The following is a 12,369-nucleotide window of genomic DNA, read 5'->3' on the forward strand; positions in this document are numbered from 1 at the left end:
GAAATGCTTCCAGAATAAGATATAAACATGTAGCAGTAAGATAATAAAATAATTATTGGGGACAATTTTAATTAGTTGTGTTGATAGAGCTGGGAAACCTATAAGCTTGCTTCAAACCTAGCTCTCTAGGAATGATGAAAAGGGAGGCTAACTGGATTCTAGAAGGCAGGACACACAGTTCTTTAAGTCCAACAGCAGGCTACTGCATGTGTGATTTGCAGCCTGGAGTTTTCATTTCACTTAGAGATCTTGAAAATGAGTATAACCCTTCAATGCAGAGCCATGTATTTGTTATCATCAATTTCACAGAAGAATGTCCAATTCTAAAAATAAAGCACAGGTGTGAAAGCTTTAGGACTGGGGATGTGTCTTGGTTGGTAGAGTGCATGCCTGTGTGAGTGAAGTCCTCGGGTTCGACCCGCAGCACCATGTACAATGGGTGTGATGGCACATATTGGTGGTGTTAGCACTTAGGAGATCAGAGATTCAAGGTTATACTTGGCTGTACATGGAATGGATCCTAGCATTGTGTACATGAGACCCTGTCTTAAAAGAAAAAATAACGGGCAGCTACCTAAGTTTATCAGTAGTCAACACTGGCCATTTGAAAGCAGTATATTAGCAACCTTGGAAGGCAGAGACAGGTAGATCTGATTTTGAGGCCAGCCTGCTCCACAGAGTGAGTTTCAGGACAGCAAGGGCTACACACAGAGAAACCTTATCTGGAGAAAATGAAAAATGAAGAAAAGAAAAAAGAAAGTAGTAGGCAACATTTATTAAACTTTGACTATCAAGGAGCGGAGAGGAGAAAGCAGCCCATCACGGGCAGCCCTTTAGTATGAGTGGAGGATGTGGAATTCCCACAGTACGGCAAGGGAGGCCTGATTCCAGCACTGTAAGATGCTTTAGCCTACATCAGGTGTCTATGCTGAGCAATGCATCTCAAAGTTACGTCGATATCATTTCAGCCAAAACCCTCATGGCATTTCTTGGGTTGGTGAATCAATGAATTCATCAATCACTAAAACCCGGTTTCATTATGTTGTCCTCGTTGGCTTTGAACCAATGGCTCCTCGTATCTCAGCAATAAGATATGGAGGCTTGTGCCACTGTGCCCTTTGAATATGCTTGGAAAACATGTTTAGCTTAGTTTTGAGTAGTGTGGCCTACAAGTATTTGATCTATTTGTGATATTGTAGAAGGGTGATGTAATAACAATCTTAAAGCATCTTGTTTCCTGTAGAACATACCATGAAGAACATATTTGTGTCTTCTTCAAAGCTCAGACAAGTAGTTGTGTTTCCTGCTTGCTAGATAGACATAGATGCCATGGCTTGACATGAATTTATCTAAGGGCGTGGCAGCAGAATGCAGATGAAAGCCAAAACAGAGCTTGTTGAGCTTCTGTAGCAACGATAGTTCAAATATGAAAAATTATATTTAACAATATTATTGATTTTATTAGCATTTACTAATTTTACATGATAGTGGTTTCATTATGAATTTTTGTGCATATACATAATGTATTTTGATCATATTCACCTTATCTATGGTTCTTGATACTTTTGTTGACATTCTTGAATGCTTCCATACAACAGTCCTGTAATTTTTTTTCTCCCCAGTTTGCTTTTAACATTCCTGGGTTGGTTTTAAGGTGCCTGCATTATTTCTTCCAATGCATTTTTACAGGCAATCCCTATCCAGCAGAGGAAAACGATTCCACTTTCTTCTGCAATTACATCACCGGCCCTCCCTGCGGATTATCTGGTTGAAATTAATAAAATTTTACTCACTATGGATGACATCGAACTATCACTTAATGTTCCTGAGCTCAACGCCAGTGTCTATGAAGACTTCTCTTTCCAGGAAGACTCACTGAAGGTAAAGGTCCAAGTGCTGAACTGCAGTAGCCATGGTTAATAGAAAAAGTATAGAAACAATGCAAGGGATGCAAGCATTTCCTCCCTCCCCGCCTTCCTGTCTCCCTCCCTGTCCCCTCCCCCCTTCCTCCTTCTTTCCCTCCCTCTTGATTTTTAATGACAGGGCCTCCTGGGTAACCCAGGCTAATTTGAAGCTCACATCTCCCCTCCTTTTGCCTGTTGGGAGCTGGGGTTACAGGCATGAACCACGGTGCTCAGATGGAAGTTGCTATTGTAGTTAAGATGGTCGAAATCCTTGATGGTTCCAAGTTACTGATAATGTGTATAAATAGTGAAACTTTACTGTGTTTACTGGTGGGATAGAACAAATGTTTTCAATTTTAAAAAATGTAGGTTTGGCTGGGCGGTGGTGGCGCACGCCTTTAATCCCAGCACTCGGGAGGCAGAGGCAGGCGGATCTCTGTGAGTTCGAGGCCGGGCTGGACCGATAGCCTCCAAAATAATACAGAGAAACCCTGTCTCGTAAAACCAAAAAAAAAAAAAAAATGTAGGTTTGGATTTTTATGTATGCAGGGTTATTTGCAACAGCAGAGACCTTATTTTAATCAGGTACAAACTTGATTGTCACTTGTGTCAAATGATGTCAGGCCATCCGTATTGATTTAAGGTTGGCTAGTTGCCCGGGTGTGGAATTGCATATTGATTGCAAGCTAAAGTTTTCAGTTCTTTGAAAGTTTCTTTTCCATATATTTGATTGTATTCATAATAAAATCTCTGATAGAACTGACATGTTTGATGGGTTTGATAACACATTTTCTCATTTAAGCTACCATGATTAGGCATTTTAAACTCCAATTGCAGATCTAGCCTTACCCTACCTTCACTGAATGTTATTAAAGCCTGTCATACGTCCTGCCTGGGGGTCAGTCAGAACACCTGGGAGGGGGCTTTCCAGTCTACCATTGGGATTCTGGTATTTCTCACATTTTGGTGAATACAGATTTTTATATAGAACATTCCCCAGTTTGCCCAGGCAATGGTTAATTATCCTCAGTGTTATTTTAGATGAGTGTTATAGCTGTAAACCCCTATCTGTGATTCTGTTGTTTTGGTTACTTTACTGGGTTCTATGTTTGTATGGTGATGTTTACAGAATATCAAAGATCAGCTGGACAGACTTGGGGAGCAGATTGCAGTTGTTCATGAGAAGCAGCCGGATGTCATCCTCGAAGCCTCTGGTCCTGAAGCCATTCAGATCAGGGACATGCTCACTCAACTGAATGCAAAATGGGACAGAGTGAATAGAATGTACAGTGATCGGAAAGGGTACGTGTGAGTTAAGTGAATACTTAACCCTAAGTGGCGTGAGTACAAATTCATGGGTCACTGAAAGAGTCCATGTGTATATTAGGGTCATGAAAACTATTTCCCATGACTCTTCTAATATGACCTGCTTAATAAATACAGTTGAGCCCCATTCCTTAAAGAGAAATGTGACTGCAGGCCACAACCATTTACAAAATGCTATCTTAATAGTGTGGGAATACCTTTAGTTTTTAGCACAGAAATAGTCTCTCTTTTTAATGAAAAAGGATTTTATTAATGTTCCCTTCTCCTACACATTGATCATTGTGAATGAAGCGCAAAGGTAGCTTCAGATAATTGGAATCCATATATAACCTCCAGTTTTTCTTTCTTTATATTCTGCTTAATAGACTGTTTTGCAGATTTTCTGTTTCTAGACTTTGAACAGGGGCCTGGGAATGGGAGTAAAGAGAAATGGGTATGATTTTTTTTTCATTAGCTGTAACAGTAGTGAAATGCAGATACAGAGGGAACTAGTCCAATAAAAAGTACTGTGCAATAGGGAGGTTATCACAGAGTAATTAATACATTGGACATCTTCAGACACCAAAGCAAGGTATTGTTAAAAAATTTAGCTCTACAATTCATGTAACTGTTCAATCATTAAAGAAATAGAATTTAATGAACTCTGTTCCTATGTAGATTTTTAAAAAATGGTCTCTTTGTATAGTTAGGGAACATCCTATGTACATCTCAATTCGTATTTCTTGTTAGAACTGGGATAGGAGTTACTTTCTCACTGCTGACACAAATACCCGATCAAAGGAACTTAAAGAAGGAAGGTTGTTCTGGCTACGGATTCAGGGGATACAGTTCGCATGACAGGCAAGTCACAGCTTCTGGAGGAGGCTGTCTGGTCACATTACATAGCAGCCAGGAAGTGGAGAGAGAACAGGAAGTGGGGTAAAATAAAGCCTTCAAGGCTCCTCCAAGCCATGCACGTCCTCTAGTGAGACTCTGTCTTCTAAAGGTTCTGCACATCCCAAATTGCACCAACAGCTGGAGGCCATGTATTCAAACACATGAGCCTATGGGTGACATTTCACATTTAAATCACAACACGTGATCATTAGTTGAAGACTATAAAAAGAAAAGTGTTGAGCCTTTCTGTTTTATACCATGAACTTGGCTACTGTACCCTGCCAGTGGTGTTTATGAATACACTCTTCCTTTAGAGCTCTGGCTAATGTAGGTCGACAGGACTATTTCACCAATATTACAGTGGTAGGTTACTGCTGTCTTATTTTCTCTTCTTTGTCAGTGGGATTTGAAGATTTTTCACACCAGTATGGCTCATCTCTCTCCCTCTCTTTTTTAAGGTTTTTAAAAATATTTTATTTATTTATTGTGCATATAGCCTTTTGTCTGCAGGCCAGCAGAGGGCACCAGATCTCATTATGGATGGTTGTGAGCCACCATGTGGTTGCCGGGAATTGAACTCAGGTCCTCTGGAAGAACAGTCAGTGCTCTTAACCTCTGAGCCATCTCTCCAGCCCATGGTTCATCTCTGAAACCAAGGGATTTCTAGTTATTGTTTCAAAAGGTTTTGCTTCCTTAAAGATATTATTTATAGTTTTTGTTTATTGTGTGACTATTCACAGCATTTTGTGTGTCACTTAAACTCCTGTTGTACCCTTTGACATACAACAAATTTAGTTTTATAAAGTTATGTCTTATAGTTGTTTCTTTTATGATCACATAAAATTAACAAAACATATGTATCCTATCCTGTGTATGAGTAAGCACTCTTAGTTGCTTGATTTGAAATTTCTGTTTAATGATGATTTTATTTTGCTGTGTATTATGTGGTAAGGCTCAGCTCAGTAACTTATATACTCCAACTTCGTTATCATGAGTACTGTCCATGCAACTCCAGCTTTCTAATGACTCCTACAAATTCTCTCTCTGTCTCTGTCTCTGTCTCTGTCTCTGTCTCTGTCTCTGTCTCTGTCTCTGTCTCTGTCTCTCCCTCCCTCCTTTTTGAAAATTTTGCTTTTCAAGACAAGTTTTCTCTGTGCAACAGTCCTGGCTGTCCTGGAACTCATTCTGTAGACTAGGCTGGTCTCGAACTCACAGAAATCTTCCTGCTTCTGTTTTTCAAGCACTGGGACTAAAGGCGTGTGCCACTACCACTCAACTTCCTTAGACAATGTTTTTTTTTTTTTTTTTTGTGCACCCACAGTTAAATGCTAACCGGCTCTATTTTGCCTCATTTTTTTTAAGCAAATGACCAATTTTTCCCCAGTAACTTTTCATTGCCCTTATTGTTGGTAATAATGTCATGACTTAAAATTATTTTATTTTATATTAATTTAGTTCTGCCAATTATGCTTTATTATGCCATCAGTTTTTAAATACCATATTTTTATTTTTAATTTGTAAATTTCTTCATCCATCTTAGTAAAATTCCCCTTAGGTGTTCTAGAATAAATTATTCTTTTCTTGGCCTTTGTTCTAACTTGAAACGAAGCCTTCCATCAGTAAAACCACATGCCTTCTAAGAGAATAGAATAATTAATAATGATGAGGGTATAAATTTGAGTGGATTAACATGCCCACAATCAATCAAAAGTGACTTTGTAAGTCAAAGAAGGCATTTTTTTTTCAAAAAAGTAGAGCTAGTGGGCAGGGAGGAGGCAGATTAATGGGTGGGGTGGAGTTCATACAGTTTTGCATTGGCAAGAGGCTCATTTCTCAGAAGGGGATTACTAAATACAACCTTCCTTGAAAATGAGTTTTGTAGAGCCAGAAGCCATGATTACACTCAATTTAAACTCTTCAGTTTGAATGAGATATGATTGACTGGCATTATTATTATTATTATTATTATTATTATTATTATTATTATTGCAATTTTTAAAAAGAAGAATTGTATCCAGGTAGTTTTGCTAAGCTAGGAAGCACCTCTGATTCTGTTCCTTGTGCTCCAGGTCTTTTGCCAGGGCTGTGGAGGCATGGAGGCAGTTCCACCGTGACCTTAATGACCTCACACAGTGGATATCGGAAGCCGAAGACCTGTTGGTGGATACCTGTGCTCCAGATGGCAGCCTGGACCTGGAGAAAGCCAGGACACACCAGCTGGTGAGCACTTCCCATCCCAGGAGGGGGATGCATGGGAAGATTGGATGCTTGTTTAGATGTCGTTGTTAAGATGTGCTACAGGAGTTGGAACCAAATCTATTGATTTTTCATATGTACATACATCACTATAATTTTTATCACTGTCATTTTTGCTCTACTCCTAGTTTCCAGTTTTAAAATTCTAAGAAACTTTGGCCATCATATAACTTATAATCAGGATTTTTAAGAGGTTAAAAGAAAAAAAAAGGCACTCTAAAGTAGCTAATTTGAGAAACAGTTGTCTTTTAAAATATTTTAAACACCTAGGCATCCCATTTGTGTGTGTGTGTGTGTGTGTGTGTGTGTGAATTATTGTAAAAGTTTCAGACACTATAGGTCCTTAAAGAGAGTAATGGAGCAAATACAAGTTTAGTCCACCCCTATTTGTCAAGTTACAGATACGTATTTAGACTCAACTTTAAAGTAGCCCTTTAATTTGTTACTGTAAAACTTTTGTAGACTGAGACAACATCTCAATAAAATGCATAGTGAGGATTGTTTATAAATAGCTGGACATAAAAGTTATATTGGTCAAATATTTGTGCACGCGTGCGTGTGTGCGTGCATGTGTGTGTCTGTGTGTGTGTGTGTGTATGTTACAAGATGCTTTTACATGCTTGTTTAGAAGAAGATAGGCAATTTACTTTAATCACATGTGACTAATGCTCCTGTTTGGATGTAAACAGCTGACATTTGTTTCTTGTTATTAAGATGTCCTATGTCAGTACGTTTTGCCTGATGACATTCATGAGGATAGGTTCAATTTCCAGATAGCTTTCACTTCCTTGTGTCCCTGGAAATGTAATTAACTTGTTTGAAAACGCATTTTCACAAACACAAAAAGCCCTCCCAAGAATTTGTTTCTGGAGCTCTTAAATTGATGCTGCAATATTGGGTGCACACTTAAGGTATCTGGATAATTTGATTAAGTAGTGGAAATTCAGAGTGTGTAATCTGTCATAGGAACTGGAAGAGGGCATCAGCAGCCACCAGCCCAGCGTGATAGCTGTAAACCAAACTGGGGAGGGCATTGTGCAGAGACTCCCCCCCTCGGATGCAAGCTTCCTGAAGGATAAACTGGCTGGTTTAAACCAACGCTGGAGCACCCTAGTAGCCGAGGTGAAGGATCGGCAGCCCAGGTGATGATTCAATTCAGAATATTTGGGCAGAAGGGTGAAGATTTCATGTAAAATACGTATTATCTGATATAATACCATGATACAAATATTGGCGACATTTACAACTACCACTGCCCATGTTCCTTGTGACTATTTTTAGGTTGTCTAGAAAAGCTCACGGTTCTGGTGAGATGTCCTATGTGAAAATTTTCTTTGGGGCTGGGGTGATGGCTTAGTCAAAAAAGTGGATACACCAGTTCTGATCTCTGGCACCCATGTGAAATGTTGTAATGGTCTTCTTCTGTGGCAAAGAGAGGTGTCTTTGGTGAGAGATGAGTATTTCACTTGAGAATAAACATGAATATTTAGACTGCACTCAGGAATTATGCATATTTAGTTAAGTGGCAGTTGAAAGTTCACATCCAAGGTCCAAAACTTCACTAGCCTTGGTCGTTGGCCAGGTTTCCAGTACCAGACATGGTTTCTATTTTGCTGAGTGGGCTGTAAGTCCAGTAAGAGAGCTGTTGGTTGCACAATGGTATTATGCCACTTTTGCACGCTTAGAATTATTGTACCATGCTGGTCACCATAGCACTTCTGATCTCTGTTTCCTTTCTACAAAAGAGAGATATGGTGTCAGACATTTTTATCAGGATTAAAGGAGACAGTATCTGGCAAGTATTTATGTCTTAAGTTTTTATTGTGAACTTTTGAAATATCCATTTCTTATAATAGTTTCTCTTGAACTTATTCTCTCAGCATGTTATTGCTGTATATTACTAAAGGTCAATTAATTTAATCAATTTTGCACTGGGGATTCAAATGTCACAAAGAACTCAGACGGAGATGATATCAAGTTTAAAGGGGGGGGCCCTGTGATTAAAACAAACATCCACATGAAGATGTTGCCACAGAGGCAGGAATAACGGGCTGTGGAATTTGGTATTAATGAAGAAGGATACTGAAGCTGAGTGTTGAGGCATTTGTAACAATTTACATACATTCTTTCTCAGATGAGCCTTTGGTAGTCTGCTTTCTGCCGCAATAACTGAGATTAGCTCATAGAGAGAGAAGTTTGACTTTGGGCCACAGTTTTACAAGTGTCAGCCTGTGAGTGTTTAGCCCAATTTCTTTGGTCTTGCCATGGGACATCATGGCAGGGGTGCTCGATAGAGCAGGTGACTTGCTTCATGGCTAGGGAACAGAAGAGGTAAAAGGAGGCAAATGAGGCCTTGGGTCAGATTCTCCTTCAAGGTTACACCTTCCATGAACTGAAGACTTCCCACCAGGTTTTGTAAAATTTCTACCACCACCCAATAGCCTTATGGGTCTTTGGGGGAATTTTCAGAACCAAACTGTGCTAACTTTCTCTAGTAGGGGGAGATGTGGGAGGTGTGAGTACCACAGCCATGCCATGTGAGAGATGTACAGACGACTCAGTATGGCTTCTGAATTTGTGTGCTGTGTTCATTCCTGCTGCTGCCAAGATATTAAAAACAGTCACAGAAATTCCCCTGGAGATTTTCAAGTGGGTATCTGTGGAGTCTGGTAGTTATTCCTCCCCAAACTAGCAAGATGACTTCAACGCATATTTTTCTCAGTTTTTGGAAGTGAAAAGAATAATGGATATCTTTATTAGTGTCTTGTATTTTCAGTAAAGCAATATTTGTTTTCATAAGTACATATTAAACTTCACTTTTGTTCTGTAACCTATTTATATTGGGGCCACCTTGGAACTCTAAGAGGTCCAGAGTCATTTAGAATTACCTCTCTGTTCAGTTTGTTTTTGTATTGAGTTTCTACATATAAATATTTGCACAGTTTTAGAATTTATGGTGCTATTCCTTAGTAAGCAATTACAGTCCAGTGTTTGCTCAGGTATTTAAAATTTGTTTCTATTCTTAGGGATAATAAACTGTAAATTATATTTAGTTAGTTTGCAGAGGAAAATTTTGAGTGTCTCAAATCAGTCTTATTGAAATTGCATGATAATATTAGTTTCTTTTACATTTCTAGTTTTAAAACATAAAATTAGTCATGATTATAAAACAATGGAAATTTAATTTTTAATGTTTCTGAAACAAAAGGAATATATAAGTATTTTGGGTGTTTCAAAAGTTGTTAGATTAATCTTTTTTACTCATTTTATTATAATTTCAACCACCATCATTAATTGCTTCATTTTTTCTCTTGAAGCTGCATTTTCTTCTTTTTAAAAATAAGTTAAATTTTAAGTAATTTTCATTAGGTTTGCAAGTATTACAGTAGTACTAAATACACTTTTCCAATGTGACTGTTACAGCTATTGTATCATCAATTTATGCTTTTTATGGTTAAAAATATAAAAATGTAGCACAGAAATGTGAATTCCCATTAGGAATGACCCTGTGTAATTCATTAAAGTGTTGCACTCCATTTTCAACCAGCATCTAATTGCAGTAGCTTTAAAAATAATGATGCCAGTAACCTCTTAACAGCATTCAAACTCTCTTTATTTTTTAAATCTACAATCTTATTTGTTGCATGGGTTCTGGTAATACTTTCATCTCCCGACAGGTGTCTGGTATTCCTAGATGTTATTCTTACACCATTAAAAAGATCTAATTAGGGAGTTCTGCTTTCGTATTCAGCTCACAGCTTCACTTGCCCCCTTTGAGACTCCTTTTTGTAATGCGTTTATTATATTTATATTAGTGAACCAACCAAGCATAAATGTGTGTGTTTCTCTAAGCTTGGAGAAGATGTCAGTGCTCAGTCCTTTCCTCATTCATGCTATTGCTGTCATTTGGGTAGGATGGGGTAATACTCTCTGCGTTAGGTGAATAAAATATAAAAGGATGTCTTTCCATCTCCATGGAGAACTCAGGGAAAATTATGCATTTTTCCTTGTTATTTTACCCAAGGACATTTTCATTTCTCCTTAACTAATACTTTATTACGCAACAATAGCTGACTTAAAAATTTCCTTTTTAGCTTGCCATTTACTTTTTTATGATGAGAAGATAAGACTTTTCTTTCAGTGTGTCTGAATTTAATTAACAACAACAAAAAATCCCTTTAGTCTTACATACAGTCTTTAGGGTGGCAGTCTATATACGTGGCTGTTAATATTAATTTAAAAACATATTTAATATGATTATATTTCAGGGTTATGGGTTCAGGATTTCCTGAACAATTATATGCTGTTCTGCTTATTTAGTGATTTCTGTCCCTGTTTTCCTTGCTGTGTTCTCCTAGGTTGAAAGGAGAAAGTAAGCAAGTGGTCGACTACAGGAGACGGCTGGACGAGTTTATCTGCTGGCTAACCAAAGTGGAGAGCTCTGTGCAGAAGAAGTCAGCCCCTGACCCAGAGGAAAACCCGCAGGAATTAACCGTGAGGAACTTGTCTCTGGATTCCCAGAGCCTTCTGATGCAGGATTATTATTGCCCTTTAAGAATAAGATAGTTTCGGCCGAAGCAGAGAGGGAAGCGAAACATTGTCCTCTATGGAAAATGTGGTGGAAGTATTTCTTTTTTTTAAAAGCAAGCAACCATTATTTTGGTCATGCCAGGATGTAACAGAAGATAAGTATCCATGGCAGTGCTATTAGATTAGAATATTTAGACTATTTTAAAGTAACAGAATACAGCACAGCCATGAAGTATAGTTTTTACTTTTAGATTTGGAAGGTAATTTCTGATTATTATTTGTCTCAGTGACTTTTACAGGAAAATCCTGGGTTTTGCTCACTTAACTCATTGCAGCTTGAAGTGGCTCAGTGTTACAAGCTCAACAATCAGATCTCTCTTGTTGATTTGTAGCTAAGGGGAATTTGTAGTCATCATACATATGCACATGTGTGCATACATACTCTGTAAAAATATGTGACGATATATAGATATCTATATACCATGTCTCTGAATATTCATATCCACAAGCATTTGTAGTTTGTGTTAAGAATTGAGACATTAATAATAGAACAGTGACCAGAGTCTGTTTTCCAGAGGAAATGGTGGAACTAGCAAGGTGGCTCATCAGATATAACATTCATCTTGATAGTCTAGTGACCGAACTCAATCCCCTACTCTTGTAAACCTGGATGTAATGGTATGCCTCTGTAGTGTGGGATTTCCTATAGCCAGATGCTAGTTAGAGATGGGAGAACTATTTAGAAGCATGAGGGCCAGCTAGCCTGCAGTCCTCAGTACAAGAGAAACCAACCCCATTTCCTACAGCCAGATGCAGTTAGAGATGGGAGAACTATTTAGAAGCATGAGGGCCAGCTAGCCTGCAGTCCTCAGTACAAGAGAAACCAACCCCATTTAAGTAAGGTGGAGGGAGAGAACCAACTCCCAAAACTTGGCTTCTGACCTAAATATGTATGTACACACACACACACACACACACACACACACATACACACACACATGCTTGCACACACATACACACACACTCTTACAAAACCACATTAATATAGTAACATAAAGAAGATTGTTTGAATGAGAAAAAATATATATACACATATAAACTATACTTAAAAGGTATTTATCTCTTTTGAGGAGATGTTTTGCCCATAGAGAAGTATGGTCAAAGTTGAGAAAGAAACTTTTAGTAATGATGATCAATCTATTAAATTTTTTTCCTTCAAGTATGAGAATGCCCAGTATTTCTACTTTATCTGAAGAGTCAAGACTTTTCTTCAGATGTCCTGTTTGTGAAGTATTTGAAAGATTTAAAAAGGATAGAATAGCATGTTAAGATGGAGAAATAAGGTGGTGATCAGAAATGAGCCTTAACAATGAAAATACAGTGTGCTCCTGGTGAAGGGTGCCAGGGGATGAGTGAAAATAAGAGAGCTTGTGTTTGGCCTCAAGAAATGACCCAGCGGGTCAGAGCACTAATTGCT

The 12,369-nt window shown here is 38.3% G+C and overlaps 1 protein-coding gene across 6 annotated transcripts in view; it reads left to right on the plus strand.

Moving 5' to 3' along the window:
- Utrn (utrophin) overlaps positions 1–12,369 on the plus strand; it is a 485,772-nt gene that overhangs the window by 213,823 nt on the left and 259,580 nt on the right. For all 6 annotated transcript variants that reach the window (XM_021224511.2, XM_005065869.4, XM_040758232.1 and 3 more), the window contains 5 exons: positions 1,690–1,881; positions 3,034–3,206; positions 6,176–6,326; positions 7,329–7,504; positions 10,721–10,856. In XM_021224511.2, coding sequence (XP_021080170.1) covers positions 1,690–1,881; positions 3,034–3,206; positions 6,176–6,326; positions 7,329–7,504; positions 10,721–10,856 — 828 coding nt within the window. The remainder of the gene's footprint in view (positions 1–1,689; positions 1,882–3,033; positions 3,207–6,175; positions 6,327–7,328; positions 7,505–10,720; positions 10,857–12,369) is intronic.

This window comes from Mesocricetus auratus, unplaced genomic scaffold (genome assembly GCF_017639785.1).
Source record: "Mesocricetus auratus isolate SY011 unplaced genomic scaffold, BCM_Maur_2.0 Super-Scaffold_100018, whole genome shotgun sequence".
NCBI lineage: Eukaryota > Metazoa > Chordata > Mammalia > Rodentia > Cricetidae > Mesocricetus > Mesocricetus auratus.